This window comes from Apodemus sylvaticus, chromosome 2 (genome assembly GCF_947179515.1).
Source record: "Apodemus sylvaticus chromosome 2, mApoSyl1.1, whole genome shotgun sequence".
Lineage (NCBI taxonomy): Eukaryota > Metazoa > Chordata > Mammalia > Rodentia > Muridae > Apodemus > Apodemus sylvaticus.
In genome coordinates this window covers 118852780-118871769 of record NC_067473.1, presented here as the reverse complement: position 1 = coordinate 118871769, position 18990 = coordinate 118852780, and the positions used below count along the sequence as shown (strand labels likewise).

The 18990-nt window shown below is 49.6% G+C and overlaps 1 protein-coding gene across 1 annotated transcript; it reads left to right on the top strand.

Moving 5' to 3' along the window:
* The first annotated feature begins 1659 nt into the window (after positions 1–1659).
* Sec61a1 (SEC61 translocon subunit alpha 1) lies at positions 1660–16567 on the top strand. Its single transcript, XM_052174283.1, has 12 exons — positions 1660–1817; positions 2065–2132; positions 4749–4814; positions 4886–4964; positions 5870–6001; positions 8012–8121; positions 8357–8510; positions 11440–11600; positions 12847–13044; positions 13275–13466; positions 13947–14023; positions 14889–16567. Exons 1-12 carry the CDS (start codon positions 1811–1813, stop codon positions 15073–15075), a joined length of 1431 nt encoding a protein of 476 aa, XP_052030243.1. The 5' UTR covers positions 1660–1810; the 3' UTR covers positions 15076–16567.
* Positions 16568–18990: the final 2423 nt, after the last annotated feature.

Below are 18990 nucleotides of genomic sequence, written 5' to 3'. Positions count from 1 at the left end.
AGAGTAACATATTGGGAACTTTTTTTTATTTAGAGGTTTTGTTTGGAGACAATGTCTTGTAGCCCAGGCTGTCCTTGAACTACTGACCCTCTACCCTCAGCCCGAGTTATGCGACTGAAGGACTAAATCACCAGGCCAGACTGTTGGAACTCTTTATTCTTGAAATATTTGATGTATGAAACTTCTTACGTTTTCTTCTCATTGATGATTAAAACTTCAAACTTCAAGTTTTAACAGTATTTTGAAGAAACATAAATGTGTAGCAGTATAATCTTTGTGGTAGGTGTTACGGTTATGAGCACTGAGCAAGGGGCCTCAAACATTAAACAGGAGTTTGCTGATGAGGGAATTGCAGTCTCAGCTCTATCCTCACTTTTCTTTTTATACATTGTGTTCTGCCTCCATGTATGTCCGCGTGAGGCTGTCAGATCACCTGGAACTGAAATTACAGACAGTTGTGAGCTGCTATGTGCATGCTGGGACTTGAACCTGGGTCTTCCTAACTGCTCAGGCATCTCTCCAGTGTCCAACTTTCACTTTTCAACAAAACTTTTGTACTCAACTTTTTGTATCCTGTCACCAACATAAGATGCTCCAATTCTTGGTAGAGGAGGGGGTAAAAAAAAAAAAAATCAAGCTACATTTTTTTTCAAGCTACATTTTTATTCCAGAACTTCATTTTGTAAAATACAGATTTTATTTTGTGAGTATCAAACCAAGTTGAGGTCTGGAATCCATTACTATTTTAACTTCTTCATTGTCCTGAAGATTAACAAGATTCATGTTTATTGTAATTTAAAATACCATTATCAGGGAAATGGAAAGATGACTCAGCAGTTAAGATGACTTGCTGTTCTTCCAAGTTCCCAATACCTTGTCAGGTAGCACCCTCTTCTCTCAATGGGGCTGGCTGTCTAGAGTGTTTCTAAGGACGCAGCCACAGCAAACGTCTTCACTGAAGTCAGGACTTGGCTACATGAAACCCAGCACTCAGGGTGCACAGCAAGAAGCCGATTTGAGACAGCACACTGCACTGAGATCAGAGATCTCTCTAAAAAGTAAATTTCATGTTGCCCTCACCTTGCCCAGCCCCCTTCACACACCCTTTCCTCCAGCCCAACAGTATTTCCCTGAAGATCTGGAGCAGCAAAGCCTGCCTCGGTTTATCTCTCCTAACTCTCCAGTTCCAAAGGCCTTCTCGGAATGCGCTGAGCCAAGGCCCACACCGAGCCGCCAAACCCGGCCTCCGCCGAACGTCCTCAAACGCATGAGCTAAGGCATCCTCAGAGGCAGTCCACAACACCCAGACAGAAGCCACACAAGGATTCGACACACGGCTGTTCTGTCGCGCGAGTCGCGCAGCAGTCGAGGCCTACTGGGTCACCACATGCTATCACTGGCACTGAGGGCCACCGACACGGAAGGCCGAATCCCCTTCTTCGTGGGGCCAAAACCACCGTGAAGAGACCACAAAGAACACAGCATAATTCAGTCCCCACTTCCGGGCAAGTCTGCGCAGCTGCACACGCCCAGTTCCGGCGTGCCCCGACAGTCGTCTTCCCGACAGCCTCTCTGCTCCTGCTGCATGCTGGGAGTTGTGGTCTTGGCGCAGGCGGCGCGGCGGGCGCGCGTGGCAGGAAGCGGAAGCGGCCGGTGGCCCAGCCCCGGCCCCGCCTCGCCGCGCTGCTCGCCGCCGGGCTATCACTGACGTGTCTCTCGGCTGAGGAAGCGCGCTCCAGAGCTAGCAGCGGCTCCTCACTCGAAGTGGAGCGCAGTCGAGGCCGGGCGTGTAGTCGGATCAGCCACCGCCATGGCGAGTGAGTTTCCTGGGGCCACCCCGGCGCAGCCAGGATGCGTCTCCTTTCCCCGCTTGGGCGCTCGCCGGCCGTGCTGCCAGATCCTGGAGGAACGCGGCCTGCCCGGGGGACTCGTCCCCGCGCCCCTAGACCGAGCCCTCTGGATCCCCGCACGCCCACGCCCGGCTCCCATTGGTGCCTGGCTCCCTCGGGTGCCCTCAAGTTACTCTGTACCTAACTCTCTCTCTTTCTGTTTCTTCCATCAAAGTCAAATTTCTGGAAGTCATCAAGCCATTCTGTGTCATCTTGCCGGAAATTCAGAAGCCAGAGAGAAAGGTAAGTTCCCCAGATGGTGGTCAAAGAAGCCTTGCAAAACTGGGCGCTGGGAGTTTACAGTACAATTAAAAATGGCCTCAGCACACCGAATGGAAACTGCCCCACTGGAGTGTAGCTGTGTGTGCTGGGATACTCACGGGAGCCGTTGAAAGGTGACCTGGTTGTGTGGGAATTCTCACGACACCAAGTCTCGTTTGGAGCATCTTTAGTGGATAGTAGTTAACAAAGCCTCAGGTTTGCCTAGTCCGAAAGTGGGTCTGAGCAGTGATTGAAACAGACCTCAGTTAGGATCCCAGATTGAGTTACCCTCCGTTCTTCACCCAGCAGGAGCAGATCATGGGGTGTTTGTTTCGTATGGGAGGTGACTTTTAGTATTTGGTTTCCAAGGGAAAAAGCCAATCGTGTAATCGATATGAACGTGTCCGTATTTTTTTTAATGTATGCACTAGTGAAGTCTGCTGCCATTGACAGCAGGTGCGCTAAAACGAGGAAGGAGAGAAATGTAGCACCAGGTGAATCTTAATCAGACATGACAGCTTCAGCCCAAGAATAAAGGTTCCTAATGTGAGATTGCCCAATGAAGGAAAGTCCAGGTCTATGGGTTACAGAAAACAGTAAATCCACTTTGTGTCCCTCTTTTCTCAGACCATGTCATACATTCACATCTGGCATTTATACCTGGCATTCACATGGATACTTAATGTGTACTCCTAACTTTTTTACTTAAGGTCGTTTTTATGCAAATGCCTTACAGTATCCTTGCTGCCTTAGACGGGATGATGTGTCCCACTGCAGTGCACAGGTTCTGGCTCAGGGGCCAAGAAGCCCAAGTCCCACACTTTATATTCTTTCTTCATAGACCTGTGACCTTGGCCTGGCAGAGCAAGGGAGATGGGGAATATATATGAGGAATAACTGGCCCTGGTGGGGAGGACGTCTGATGGGAGTTTTGAATGGGGACTAGAAGTTGCCTTAAGGGTGTGGGAAGGATTCCTGGCTTGCATTAGTGCACTTGGATGGTAGGTTGTAAACGGAAAGGCTCAGGTGAGTGCGGTGGGCAGATAAGAAATGGCCTTGGCAGAAGGGAGGGGCCTGGAGTGTGGCTTGGGAGCGCTTGCAGGAGAGGGCACATCCTGGCACCGAATGAGGGTGAGTATGCATTTCAGAGGCAGACCATTCAGGACTTTGATGAAAAGCTTTGGCTGTTTTGCTCTTAAATTGACCAGGAGAAAAGACTTTCTCATTTAAAGTAGTCTTGAGTGGCTAGTGGTGGGGCCCTGTGTCTGGCGTCCCTCGTCACAATAGATGGTGCGTACACATTCATTCCGGGCTTGCCTCTCTGATTCCTGGGCAGTGCTGTTGCTTCCCCCTCGCTTGGTGCTGAGTTCTTGGTATGATAGGATGACATGTTGGAAAAGCAGTGTTCTTGAGAGAAAGAGGAGGAATGCAAGCCCCCAGCTGCCTCTGCAGGAGCTGAACGTCGAATTCTCATCACCCATTGGGTCCAATACTGTGTCCTTCCGGGAGTGACTAGACCCAGCGGACTTGGGTTCTGACCTGACAGTTCCCATGAGCCAGTGCTCATTGGAGCCTTCCCTGCCTCCCTCTCTCCCTCTCTCCCTTCCTTCCTTTCTTATTTTCTTTCTTGGTTTCTTTTTCTTTTTCGCTTTACCTTCATTTAACATCATTGGTCTTTAGCTGTCTGTTAACCCGGTCTAAACCTGTGTGGTGGTGGGTCAAGCACTACTGAGGAGCCCTCACTACCTAGTGACAGCTCTCTTGAACAGGAGGAGCCTAGAGGTTTAGAATCAGGCTAGAGAGAAATTATTTGTGTCGACTGTTTAGCATACTTGATCTGTTACCTTTCTGATTGTTGTGACAGCTTTCCTGACAAAAGAAATGGAAGGAAGGAAGGAAGGAAGGAAGGAAGGGAGGGAGGGAAGGATTGTGTTTGGGCCCACTGTTTACAGGTGCAGTTCATTACAATGAACGAAAGCCAGTAAGAACTTGAGGCACATTGGTCAAACTCATTCCCTGTAAGGAAGCAGGGGCAGCTGAATGGTGGTCGTCAGCTCACGTTCTCCTTTTCATTCAGTTCTGGATTCTAGCCCATGAATTGGTGCCTCCCACATTTAAGCTGCGTCTTCCCACTTTAATAGACTCTGTCCAGGAACTCCGCCATAGTCATACCTAGGTGTTTGTTTCCATGGTGCTTCTGAATCCTATGAGGTTGACAATCAAGGCTCACCATCATACTTAACCTGGGAAGGGACGAAGTCTCAGCTGTTACTGTGAATGGTTAAGAGCATAGCTTTGGACTCAGATTCACTTCATGCAGGATTTGAGACAGATTAAGCTTTCTTGGTCACTTTGCTCGTTGTCACATGAAGATAATCTGTGCAATGAGAAGATTGTCTGAAGTGAAGACCCACATAGGTCTTTGTATCACGGTTTGGACAGAGAAGGCACATGATGTTATGTGCCTACTTAATGGTATGGTGCTGTGTGTGGTATGCTTTTGAGCAGCCTCTGAAAAATGGGGAATGAGATCTTGTTTGGATTTATCTGTACTTGTTTGCCTGTGTGACAACACTGCTTTCATTCCTGGCCTTCCAGATCCAGTTTAAGGAGAAGGTGCTGTGGACAGCCATCACCCTCTTCATCTTCTTAGTATGCTGCCAGGTAAGCCCTGCTCAGGTGTCATCGGGGGAGCGTGCTGGGAACACGTGTGACACGGCTCTGCCTGTTTCTAGATCCCTCTGTTTGGCATCATGTCTTCAGACTCAGCTGACCCGTTCTACTGGATGCGAGTGATTCTGGCCTCTAACAGAGGTAAGACCCTGCTTCTGTCGCCCTCCCTGGTAGTGTGGGCATGAAGAGCCTGGTTTACTTCCCTCACAGGTTTTAGCTTTAAATAGAGCTCAGAAAGTTTGTGAAGATGTGTAGCTTGGAAAATAGAGGATGTTGGTGTGGGAAAGTAATCCAGTGTTTGCTGATGAGTGCACCCTGTGGGTCTGATTGTAATACAGAACCTGTAATAACCAGATAAGGCTGCATTGTGGGAAATTGTTTAAAACATGGGAGAACTGGAATACTAAGTGATAACATTCTTTAGAAGGTCTAATTTGTTTCTCAGCTGAATCTTTTTTTATATCTGTAGGTTACAGTGTCTCCCCCCATCCCCCGTGAACCCCCTCCCCGTGCGTGTCCCACCTTTTGTTTTTTGTAAACCCTAGACCATTTACCTACCTATGGGCACAGAGAGGATTTTGAATATGTATGTTGATACTGCATTTGATTAACTCAATTAAAAAATAGAGTGCACATTAAATTGGAAATCAGAACTCTAACTGGATTCAGCATATTGGAAGGTGGGAGTTTATTCACAGCCAGATGTGGTTGTACTGGCCCCTTTCCAGACTCTGGGAATGCCTTCAGTGTTATCCTTTCTTACCAACTGATGAGGAGACCAGCCTCTTATCTCCATGAGGCTAGAGTAAATCTGTTGCTGAATTGAAATGCAGCAGTCTGAATAATGTGACTGCCTGGACAGACTGAGATGCTGCCAGTTGGGTGACGGATTGCAGTAGGCTGGGCTCTAGTCGTTGATATTTGCAGGTGGTTCTGTAAGTTAAATGCTGCTAAGCCATTTCCCTGCCTATGCTGTCAGTGTTCATTATGTGTAACGTTGGTTCTTCCAAGCTCATTTTGGCTGTGTCTTGTCTCCTTTCCTCAAGGTACCTTGATGGAGCTGGGCATCTCTCCTATTGTCACCTCTGGCCTTATCATGCAGCTCTTAGCTGGTGCCAAGATAATTGAAGTTGGGGACACCCCGAAAGACCGAGCTCTCTTCAATGGAGCCCAAAAGCGTAAGAAATACTGTGCATTCTGTTCTGGTGTCCTCAGTTGCCCATGTGAATTTTCTCTATAAAGCTTCTTGGATTAAAGCAGGTGTGCTCTGTGCTCGGACCCCCTGGGCTGCCTGCCCCCTACATGCACTCCATGACCAGCACTAGGAAGAGGCAGGATGGAGCAGAAGGAACAGGACTAGGAGCTCACCCTTACTGGGCACAGTTGGCACTCATATCAGCTTTCCTGAACGTGTGAAGCCGGTCAAGGGAGGAGAGCGCTCCTGTATGTCCTGTGCTCCTTACCAGCTTGTGAAGTGAGCTAAGTGAGGTGGTCCTTCTGAAGGCTCAGTTTTTCATCTAAGGAGGTAGTGCTATACAGCAAGCGAGAGGTGTAACTGGTAACCATGGATAGCTACCAGCATCCATGTCCTGCCTCTGAACTGGAATAAGTTGTTCAGGAAAAGTTTTCAAACCTTTTCTGCTTTAAGAATTCAGGAATAAGCTGGGCGGTGGTGGCGCACGCCTGTAATCCCAGCACTTGGGAGGCAGAGGCAGGCAGATTTCTGAGTTCGAGGCCAGCCTGGTCTACAGAGTGAGTTCCAGGACAGCCAGGGGCTATACAGAGAAACCCTGTCTTGAAAAAACCAAATCCAAAAAACAACAACAACAAAAAAAACTAAAAAGAATTCAGGAATATTGGGTGTGTAACTCAGTGGTAGAGCATTTGTAGTATGCCTAAATCTCTGGGTTTAACTGCTGATACTGAAAAAAATTCTTTTAAATAAAGCAGGGGTACTGAGCAATATTGTGTTAATTTTTTTACATTTTTTTATTTATGTGCATGTGCCATTTTCTGTGTATGAGTCAGAGCACCTGTAGGTGTGACTCCGCCCTTCTGTCATCTGGGTTCCAGCCCCCATCCTCAAATTACCCAGCTGGGCAGCAGGCATCCTTACCTGCTGACCCATCTTGCTGGCCGTTTGTTTGGTTGGTTAGTTTTTATCTTACTCATTTTTTATTGTGTTTGCATGCATGTATGTTCCATGGGTCTGTGTAGAGAAAGGTCAGAGGGTATCGTAGAGTCTGTTCTCTTTCTCCGGTGTGGAGTCTGGGGATGGAAGTCAGGTCATTGGGCCTGCATGGCAAGTATTTTACCAGTGTGGACTTCTTGGCCCTCCCTGAATAGTTTTTTTTTTTCAAAGTTTCAAATAGGGACTGTATTAGGGGAGTATTTGAAAATTTAATACTGGGCTGGAGAGATGGCTCAGCAGGTAAGAGCACCTACTGCTCTTCCAAAGGTCATGAGTTCAAATCCCAGCACCCACATGGTGGCTCACAACCATCCAAAAAGAGATTTAATGCCCTCTTCTGCTGTCTGAATACAGCTACAGTGTATATACACTGTATATGTGTATATAGTAAATAATCTTTTAAAAAAATTTAATACTATACAACAATAATACAAAAATACTATGTGTCAATTCAAATATGCCTAGGAACAAAATATAATGAGATCTGAGAATCCATGTAGAAGGAGCTTGGTCAGCGGAAGTGGTACCAGTGGCCAGACCACTGGCACTGTGGGTGCCCTTCCAAGACACTTGAAATATAAATTAGATCTAAAAGGATTGGTTTTTTTCCAAAGTTCTGTATGTTCTGGACTTGGATCTGAGTGGTGAGCTTTTGAGGTAGCCCACTTACAGCTTAGCTAAGGAGTCTTCGGATCCCAGTGACCTGCTGTACACCCGGGCTTCAGGGGTGCCAGCGTTGCATCTCTGATTTTGCTTGGAATTCCATGCTTTTCCTAAGACCACATTTGCCAGGCTGCAACTCTGTCTCCATCACTGAGCGAGAAGCGAGGCTGGAGAGCAGATGTGCTTTTGTGGAGGGCGCCTGTATTATCTCACACGTGGCGTGAGTGTCAGCACTGTTTTTCTGCTTAGTGTTGGGCATTCATTCAGGTGTTCATCAGCCACCTCCTCTGCTTTGTGCTCGCTGCTTTGAGAACACGGCTCTCTTGACTTCTAGTGTTTGGGATGATCATTACCATCGGTCAGTCCATTGTGTACGTGATGACGGGCATGTATGGGGATCCTTCGGAGATGGGTGCTGGGATCTGCCTGCTCATCACCATTCAGGTAATCATTATGTGTGCCCCCCACCCCCAAATCCCAAATCCCAGCCGTGCTTTAAATAAAGAAGCTGGAGGTTGTAGGTTTGCCCTTCTCGGTACCAGATGAAGGCTGAGGACGCACCCACTCAGCTTTCTGTTTTTATACTCGGACTCAATTAGTGAAGAAGAGAGCCACATCCACTGGGAGCAGTAACAGGATCTATCTGGGTTTCTTTACTTTTTTTCTTTTTTTTCCACAGCTCTTTGTTGCTGGCTTAATTGTCCTACTTTTGGATGAACTTCTGCAGAAGGGGTATGGCTTGGGCTCTGGCATCTCTCTCTTCATTGCCACTAACATCTGTGAGACCATTGTGTGGAAGGCATTCAGCCCCACCACTGTCAACACCGGCCGAGGTAAGAACCCCAGGAGCTCGTGCCAGAGGTTGTCAGAGGCACAAGCTCCTGGTTTTCTGTGTATCCACTATGTTTTAAGTACAGGAGGGCTTATGTTCGTGACACTTTCCAGCCTAGATTTTCACATGCCTTGTCGTGATTGGTGTGCCCGATATGAGTGGGGTCCGTGTTCGCAGCACAGTAAGAACTGCATCACAGTAGTAAGCGCCTTCTGTTTTAGCCTCTGTCTTGCTGTGGACTTCAAGTCACAGCCACTTTGTTGACATTGAGATTGTGTGCGTCCTCACCTTTATAAATTTTAGCAGTTTACTCTGGGTCATTTTAAAAAAACAAAAGGAAACAAACAGAAAACCTGGAACTACTCCACCAAAGTACTCTCCCTTGGGCTCAGATCTGTTAATGGTCTGTAGGTGGTGTGAGCACATTCCTCTACTGCTGATGTGGGTCATCTTGTAGTTATGGAATTACATGACATGTGTCTGTAATTCTAGCTCTCCAGAGCCTGAGACAGGAGGGGGTTTGAATTTGAGACCATGCTCTCAGAAAACGAAGAACTGAGAATATAGTCCAGTGGTTACTAGGGAAAGAGACTTTTGTTGCTAAATGTGTTATTAGAAGATACTCAAGAAAAATATTTGCATGTTTTTATAAAATTGGATACACAGGCAGTTTCTGCCTTCAGAGGCCATACAGCCCGATATATCTAATGAACAAAGCTGTCCTCCAATGAGATGAAAGGCATTGAGAGAGACTGGGGCAGTGGAAGGCACAGCTTCTCAGACTTGGGTATGGAGAAGCAGCAGGTGAATGCAGTTGGAGTGTACTGTTTAGAAAGATGACACAATCGGGAGTGCCAGCTTTGGAAATGACAGCAAAGGGAGCAGGGTGGGATGGTCAGTCCAGGAGCAGGGAGTAGCAGAGAATGGTTGCCTTCTGGGGCTGGTGGAGTTTGAAAGGACTGATGCACTGATACTGCAGAGCACACTGCTGGAGAAGTGCCATGGCTGCCTTGAGCAGACAAGATGTGAAGCACAGATGGATTGTTAGGGAGATGGGGGAGATGGGGCCAAGGTGGGAAACTGAGAAGTCACTGGGAGTGAGTGTCTCCATGGCCAGGCCTCGTGGAAATATAGTCTGAAAGTGTGGTTTGATTTACTGGCTGCTGGTATGGGATGAGCCACACCAGGGTGGTGGCATCAATAAGATACAAGGACCAGAAGTGTACAGAGGACACAGGTGACCTGTAGCCAGAAGGGCTGTTACAGCTTGACTGGCTCACCACTGCTGCCTCCCTGGGCAGTGCAGAAGTCCAGGACTGACAGAGTGTGGACGGTGTGCTTGAGTGTGCTGCTGGGATGGTGCTAAGCATGTGGAGATGGGCTTGTTCCCAGAGATCACTGTAAAAATTAGAAGAGCCAGGACCTAATTGTGGCATCGTTGACACTGCTGTGGGTTCAAAGACATTGCTGTTACACAGCAACTTGAGGTCTTGGATCATTGTGACAGCAAGAGGAATGAAAGGGCCACAGGGAAGGTGTTAGAAAGTTGATCTGGGTGTCTCAGTTGAGCAGCCTCGAAAGCCCTGAAGGAGGCAACCAGCAGCTCTGCGCCCTGAGCTGAGGTTGTCTCCATGAAGCTGGAACAGGGCAAAAGCAGAGTGTTGGATGGGGAGCTTAGAAAGGCTACTGAGGAGAAAGCAGGAGCGGTTCCTCCTCCCCGTCTCCCTGGACACACCTCCTCTGTTATATATCAGGCTTGTCCTGGCTACAGCTCCCTTCTCCCTGAAGAGAAGATAGGCTACAGCTGAAAGGTAGGGGGGCTTGCTCTCACCTCCCCTTGCCCTGCAGATACTTGAGACCGTCTTCCTGCCCCCTTCAGCTTTCAGAAGCCCATCTGTTTGCCGTCCTACTCGTAGACATTACCTGTGGGAAGGAGAAGACCATGATGTCAGGCCACACACAATGGCAGCCACATGTCTCCTTGTAGCAGTAGTGTTTGGAGCTGAGAACTCGAGCATTCCCCACTTCTTCCCACTGGGGGCAGGCAGCCCTCTTCACGCATGGGAGGGATGTGCAGACTGCCCAGATTCCAGAACAAGACCTGACCTCTTCTAGGCAGATTGTCACAGATGTGTTTAAATTGGTAATTGTCCTTCCACACACCTGGTGGCCTACGGAATGAGGCCAGCCATGGCCTCTCAGAAGAGAGGAGCCCAGTGCTATAGATGCTTCTCCGAGCTTCTTCACCTTTCCTCTCTGTGTGTCATCAAGGGCCAAACGAGCACTCTTTGTCCTCCACTTCTATAAATGTTGCTTTTATTTCCTCAGATGAAATGATGAAATGAGAGCCATACCCAGGCCTTGCACTAAGCCCAGAATGTTTCCCTCCCTGTTCTGACCCTCCCTAGTCCTAGGCCTGGAAGCTTCTAGCCTCTACAATCTTAACTTGTAAGCTGCCTGATTCAAACCGGCTTTTCTTAGCTTCTGACAGGATTGCTCTGTCTGGCCTCATACTAACGTTGGCAGTCTGTTCTAATGCTCTGGCTCCTTCTGTCTTGGCCTGTGTCTAGCTTGTGCTCATTGTAACCTGTCTCTGTGGACCCCCACTCATTACTCCCACCTTTCTCTCTGGCTCCTCTTACAGCCTGTCTTCCTCTGCTGTTCTTGTGAGAGTTAGGCATGTCTCTGACTCGGTCTGTCAGATCTTTCTGGTTTATCACTTTGTCTGTACCTCAATTAGACATCACTTTCAACATGGCTGCTTCCTTCTACAAACGGACTTTGTCTTCATTGTCAAGGAGTAAAGGTGTGAACTGAGGGTGTGTCTGTATGCTGGCTGGATCATATCTTTGGATGTGATCCCTTATAGGAACAGCCTTGTTGCAGGATTAAACTTCCCCTACACACCACATGTTTTACTCTGCCCATAGGGATGGAATTTGAAGGCGCCATCATTGCGCTGTTCCACCTGCTGGCCACCCGCACAGACAAGGTCCGAGCCCTCCGAGAGGCCTTCTACCGCCAGAACCTCCCTAACCTCATGAACCTGATCGCCACCATCTTCGTGTTTGCTGTTGTCATTTATTTCCAGGTGCGTCCAAAGGCAGCTGAGAGAAGGTCTGTCTTGTGCAGCAGGCAAGCTCAGCATCCATGTTGGCCTACTCCACAGTTCTCAGGGTTATGATTAGAAGTCTCTCTTGTTTCTGAGTAGGACACTTGATCTGCCAGCTGTCTTAATTGTACTGACCCTCACTCATACTTAGTAGGATTTGGTATTTGAAAGTGGATGAGTGGGTTGGTTGGTTGGTTGGTTAGTTGGTCGGTCAGTTGGTTAAGTTGGTTTGAGGCGAGGTCTGTCTAGCCTTGGTTGGCCTGAAACTCAGTATGTAGATTAGGCTATCCTAAACTCCTATAGATCTACCTTCCTCTGCCTTTCAGGTGTTAAGATTAAAAGTTTATGTTACCATGCCCCGCATGCTTTGCAGTATTTTGATATTAACTGAAAGAAATTACAGTAGTTATTCATGTATGGTGGCTCATTTAGTAGGTGGGACATAAGACCAGGAGTACAGGGATAGTGTGCTGTATGTAGTGAGATTCTGTTTTAAAACAAACAAGGCTGGTGAGATGGCTCAGTATGCCCCTGTGATTGTTGCCGAGCCTAGTGACAAGTTCAATTCCCAGGACCCACATGGAGAGAATTAACTTCTTTCTATATGCTGTCCTTCGATTCCTACTTACTCTTACACACACCACACACACACACACACACACACACACACACACACACACACAAATAAAATTTTAAAAAGGGGATAGCACTTGAAAAACATGTTTGTGATGAGAAATACTTTTCTGAGGCCAGGTCTCTCAGTGACTCCTGCTGAGTCTCAGCTAGCTACCTGCTTACTTAGTAACAAGTCAGTCTTTCAGAGCAAGGCGATGCCTGCAGTTGAATTAGTAAGACGTTGGAGTCTTCTGTCCTGTTGTAGTGTCCTGGGCACTGGGTTTATAATGATAAAGAAGGAAGCAACTCTGCTGTCCAGGGTTTCAGCAGGGTGGGTGGTATTGGTAGGAAGCTACGGATTTTTTTTTGATGACCATACCAAACACGATCACTGCCTGAGAACCACCAATAGGGTCTGGAGGTGCTCATGCAGGCCTTTCTGGATAGGAAAGGAAAGGACATGTGCCCTCAGACACCATCACAGCGGGGTCCAGTGGCAGAACTGACACCCTGCACTACCTCTGCTATGGCAGCTCGACTGTCCCTGACCACAGGGGACAGTGGGCAGAATAGGACAGTGACAGGTCATGTTGCTGTGTCTGTGCTGCAGGGTTTCCGAGTGGACCTTCCCATCAAGTCTGCACGTTACCGAGGCCAGTACAACACCTACCCCATCAAGCTCTTCTACACCTCCAACATCCCCATCATCCTGCAGTCTGCTCTGGTGTCCAACCTGTATGTCATCTCCCAGATGTTGTCAGCACGCTTCAGTGGCAACCTGCTGGTTAGCCTGCTGGGCACCTGGTCGGTGAGTGTCGCTGGGTAAGATAGGATTGTTTGTTCTGGTGCAGTAGCTGTGGCTTGTGGCAGGTATCTTAGCTCAGGACCAAGGGCTTCTGAATTGCCTCTTAAAAACACAGTTCGGGGAGATTGCTGTGGGTGTGCTTATGATACCACAAAGCATCTGCTGGAGCACTTTGACTCTACGCCGTGGCCTGTGGAAGCAGCATCCAGAAGACTTCTCTATCTTCCTCCTAGGACACATCATCTGGGGGCCCAGCCCGTGCTTACCCAGTAGGTGGCCTGTGTTACTACCTGTCTCCTCCGGAGTCCTTCGGCTCGGTGCTGGAGGACCCTGTCCACGCAGTCGTGTACATCGTGTTCATGCTGGGCTCTTGTGCATTCTTTTCCAAAACGTGGATCGAAGTCTCGGGTTCTTCTGCCAAAGATGTAAGTCTAAGTCCACGCTCCTGCTAGAGAGCTGGGCAGCGCCCGCCGTTCCCAGGGCCCTGCTAGTTACCACTGGGTAGTGGTTGGTGTACAAGCCATCCATGGTCTACAGTTGGAGCCACCCCAGTGGGCACTAACAGAGTTGGCCCTGACAACCCAAGGCTGGCCTAGAAAGGCAGACTATTGTGTGAGTGAGTGTACTGCTGGGAGTTAAAGTTCCTCCATGGAGACGGTCTGGGCTGTGGGTGGAAAAGTATCTGGCTGGGGGGGTGAGAGCATATACCTTTAATCCCAGCTCTTGGGAGGCAGAGCGAGGCAGATCTCTGTGAGGTGGACACCAGCCTGGTCAAGGACAGCCAAGGCTACACAGAGAAACTCTCAAAAAATGAAATAAATAAATCTAAAATTGTTTAGTCCCACTGTGAAGCACTTCCTTACCCCTCAGCCTCTGGCTCATGTGCTTCTGCTTGGGTCACGTAGGTTGCAAAGCAGCTGAAGGAACAGCAGATGGTGATGAGGGGCCACAGGGAGACCTCCATGGTGCATGAGCTCAACCGGTAAGTGTGGGCATTAAGTTCAAATACTAGAAATGCTAGCATAGCCCTGTATAACCCCTGACCAAAGAAGACAGCCCACGAGAGGAGAGGGAAGCACACAGCAGGACATTGAAATGGTGTAGGATGGTGGTGACTGAGCAGTGCTAGTTTGAGCTGGGTGGGGCCTGGCACAGATGAAGCAAGAGCCGGCCTAGAATAGGTGGTTAGTGTTCGGAAATAAGACCAAACCAGAGGCCAGAGCCTGCCAGGCTCAGCCAAGGGAGATAGAGCAAGGCAACGGTCCCCTGCGGAGAGGGAGGAGCTGAGGGTCTAGGGCTTCCGGGAGCAGCAGGCATCCTTGCAGACCTTGTTGCTATTCTGAAGCTGCCTCTTGGTATGTGGGAAGTGCCCAGTCTGTCATCATGGTTAGTTCTTCTGTGGTTACTCAGAACACCCAGCTGCTGTGTAGAATGAGCATGTGGTGATTTGAAGCTTGCTGACCTCACTGAAGGAAGCCACCACAGGGAACACCAGAAGTGTCAGTTTCTGAGCCAGGGGCTGTGGGGCTTTCCCCTGAGTCCATAACTCTTAAGGCCCCTGACTCAGGCTGCCCAGGAGCAATGCACAGCAGCTCCGCAGAGGCGCCTTACACTCACAGCACACCATTCACAGGCTGGGCATGTCTGCAGATGCTTTCAGCTTTCCAGTAGCACAAGAACCAAGATGCGTCCTAATGATCTTGTTTTCAGGCTGTTTAAGATCTAGAGTGACATCATCCATGTTTGGATTTGCTGGTCACATTCCCCAAGTCCTGTGTGGCTAGCTTAATGGGCCTGTTTGGCTTTCTGGTTCATCAGGCAACACAGAGCTGTCTGTCTGTCTGCAGGTACATCCCGACAGCTGCAGCCTTCGGTGGGCTGTGCATTGGGGCCCTCTCCGTCCTGGCTGATTTCCTGGGTGCTATCGGGTCTGGAACTGGGATCCTGCTGGCGGTCACCATCATCTACCAGTACTTCGAGATCTTTGTCAAGGAGCAGAGCGAGGTGGGCAGCATGGGAGCCCTTCTCTTCTGAGCCTTGTGTGCCCATGGACCAGGATGAGGGCACAGGCTCCAGAACTGCCCAGGAAGGGTGCTCCTAATGCTGGAGCACGCTACTGTGGCGTAGGGACTTTACTTTTTTTTTTATTATTTTTTTTTTAATTTCATATCTTTTCATTCCACTGTGTAAAGTGCTAGGAAATTTCCAATTTGAAATTTTGCTTTTTCGGGCATTGGCAAAAACCCAGTAGAAGTGAATTGTTAGCTGATGGCCGGGGGTGTGGTAACAAATTGTCCCCAAGTATCCCATGTAATTTTTATTTAAACCCTTGCACTTCTCAGTGCCTGGCAGCTGCAGGGGTCCCAGCTGCCCCAAGGCAGTCTGTGGCCCTGGTTGAAGGAAGCACAAACTCGGAGATGTCTGCATCTCATCTGGGCACACAGACAGGTGGGGATCGGCAGGGTCCACGTGTCCGCCATTGCCAGTAAGGAGGGCGTTACTGGCTTTACCTGGAGCCTGGCCAAGCCAGGGAGCTGGGCGCATGCATAGGCCCCCATGCTTGCTCTTTTCCAGTTCCCACTAGAAAGGGAGCTCCTGTGGTGGCCGCCTCTGTCTTCCTACTGAGAACTTCCTGTTCCAGGTTTTAGAATTTTCTTATTGTCGTTAGGACCAAATGTAGAATGGCTCAGGACCTATACGAAAATCACACTGGGGTTCAGAGATCTCTTAGGGAAGTTGCTCAAAATCTTTCCTGTTTGTAGTTAAGGTGTCTGGGGTAACAGATAACATGGGCCTGAGGGAGCCCTCAGGTCTGTAGAAAAGGGCCCTCTTAAGACAGAAACTGTCTAACAGCAAGGGTACAAAGGCTGCAGTTTGAGGTCAGAGCAATTAGAGCTTGACAGCTTACCTTAAGACACAGGAGGGTCCAGTTGTTGACACGGGGGCAGGAGCTCTGGTGGGGGTGCCGTATGGTCACAGCCTGCCGGCAGCAAGACCCCTGGGTCCACCACGCCTCGGTGGAAGTAGCAACATGCCTCCCTGACCCAGGGCTTCTAGGAACTCTTGCTGCTATGTTTGCCAGCAAGTGGCAATCAAGGGACAGTTAGCCACTTGCCCTGACACAGGTCGGCATCAGGGCCAGATCCCTTGCACACAGCCCAGGACTCACACCATATCACACGTGGCCTTGTCTAGACCCAGTCCTGAGCAGAGAGCCTGGTGCCCTCCCAGTCCACAGGGTCTTCCACTGCCCCTCCTCTGCCACTGCCACAGAGCAGCAGGGCTTCCCACCTACCCTAGGGACTCCACGGCTTCTGGCAAGCAGGTGCCGAGTCCCCAACTCTGGGCTGTGCTGGGGAGTGTCAGGCCTGGAGGAGTCCACAGCCTCACCTGCTGCTGTAGATGTCAGCTGGGCCTGGTGGCTTGTGGTTGATGACCTGGCTTCCAAGAGGACTGTCACTGTGGACACCAAAATGGCTTAACTGAGATACAGTGAAAACATGACAAATAAACCAACTTTTTACAAGCTGCCTTGTCATCTTTGTAAACTGAGAGCAGAGAGCTTGTTGGGAGTGTTGGAGGTGAGACAGGGTCATCGGCACCAGTGACATCTGGGACCTACTATGCCAAGCGCTGCCTGCCGGCATCTTCCGGGGAAAAGGAGGCATGGGACTAGGATAGTAGAGTCCCTGTGCACTTGCAGCGGGGCGAGGTGTGGCTTCCAGGTGCAGTGTACACGTGGGTCCTGAAGGGCACTGGACTGCTTGCTGCCCAAGCCAGATAGGTGGCCCGGGTGGTAGGAGCCTCAGCTCAGCTGCTGACCAGGGAGTCCGTGGATGCTCTGGTGCCAGACCTGTAGCCACAACAGATGTGTCCTTAGTTCTGGCCAGAGCCTGATGGGGACAGGTGACTAAACCTATAGTATGGGTTTACCTATAGTACTAGGTTTACCTAGGACTAGCCTGCCATCAACTTCCTGTTGACCCACTCAGCAAGGGATAGGTGACAGCAATTCTTGGGAAAGGCACATGCTATTCTGTAGTTTTGGAACATTTCTCTGCTGTGTTGTACCAGGCAGGCTCGCCCTTAGGACTGCTCTGTGGGCAGGTGTGAGCCTGACTGTAGGAGCCAGGCCTCAGCAGTAGCACTGCTTAAAGCTGCACGGACACAGGTGGGCAACTGCATCTTCCTTGCTCTCTGCCTGCCTGCCTGCCTGCCCGCCTGCCTGCCAGAGCGAGCCCATCTGAGGGAGTCAACAGAGCCTCCTGAAGCAGCAGTTTGGGCTGAGACTTCCTTCTACTTGGTTGCTGGAGTCCTCTAGGCACCTCCACTGGGACCTGGTTGGAATGACACATAGCTAGAGAGGATCTAGGTCTGTGAACCTGTCAGACAGGAATGCCAGTGAGGAATCAGATGAGGTTCACTTCTTCAGACCTGTGAGGTTTTCTTCATTAGGTTGAGATAGAAAAACCCACCCTAAATGTGGGCTTCCTTATCTCACTGGCTGGGTCCTGGACTGATAAAGGAGAAAGCGAGTGGGTCAGGGGCAGCCATCTGACTGGATGCAGTGACTCCCAGCTGCCTTTATTCCCTGCCACCATGGTCTGAGCCAGAGGAAACTTCAGCTGCAATGAGACGAATAGCTAATACTTCAGCCAGGTTCCCTGCTCTCCTCACTACCTCCAGCATCCCAGCCTGCCCTGGCTGGATTGCGTGACAGCCTCAGGAGAGTTTAGGGTGGCTCAGGCCCTGGGAGAACATGCTTCCTAATGATAGCAAAAACCTGGCCTGGACTAGGATGTGCCAGTCCCTGGTCTAGACTGCTATAGAAATGCCTTTGCTGGCAGTGTCCACACCCTTCTGGCTGAAACTTAGGATCAGTTCATCTGGTATTGCATTGTACCAGCAAATAGCTTTGTGAGAATGGAAGCAGAATCCACCCTGGGTGCTTACACCAACAAGAGCGAGTCCACAGTGTCTACTAAGCCCATAAACCTGTATTTCCCTCCTGCCCAACAACCACCTGTCCATCCTTCAAAGTCCACCTCAGCAAGGCTTAAAAACACCCACAACGCATCCGAGGGGTGACTGTAATTCCAATGTTCATAAGGCTGAGAGGAGGATCAGGAGTTTAAGGCTAGCCTGGGCTACCGTCTCCACAGTGGGGAGTGTGGATGTAGACTATATACTGGAGGGAAATACCAAAAGCAATCTGTCCATTACTGTTTGTATTTAGAGTGGGAGGAGCCTGGGGTGGTGACGTTGCTCCAGGTGAAAAGGCCCAGGCTAGACTACACACGATACCCCATATCCACCCCCATCGCTTACATGTGTGTACACACAGAGACAGACAGCATGACAGACACCTGATGGGGGACAGTGGACAAGGACATGAATGTATCTGGAAAGCTCTAGCAATCCCCTTAGAACTCAATGTATACGCCCTCTCCCAGTCTTACATGCATGGGCGATGGGAGAGCCCAAGCAGCCATGTGTAGATAATCAAGTAGATAATGGGATGGCCATGCACTGTTGCTATGGGAGGAAAGGGGCCAACTCAATAAGGACAGGAGCACACATGTGGGCCAGAAGCAGCTGTTGTACAAGACTGTCTCCAGGACAAACTGCCTCCATCTTCAGTGTGGTTGGATCCCCTTGCCCAGGATCCTCACAGATGGGATTGTTGACTGTTGGTGGCCTTCCTTCTTTCAAGGGGAGGACAGGGAAGTTCATAGACCCCTCCCCTGAGCCATCTGACCCAACAAGTCGTATGCAATCCTGCCCTGATTCTACCAGCTTAGCCTCGGGACGCCAAGAGGGGCTAGAAGATACAGGTAGGAAGGTACCAGGGAAGAGGCTCCATCCCTGCCAAGTGCACATTTCATTGTGGCTGCTTTAAGGTCACCCATACTCCTTTACCCCCTACCCTCTGCTCTCTAAGACCAAGAA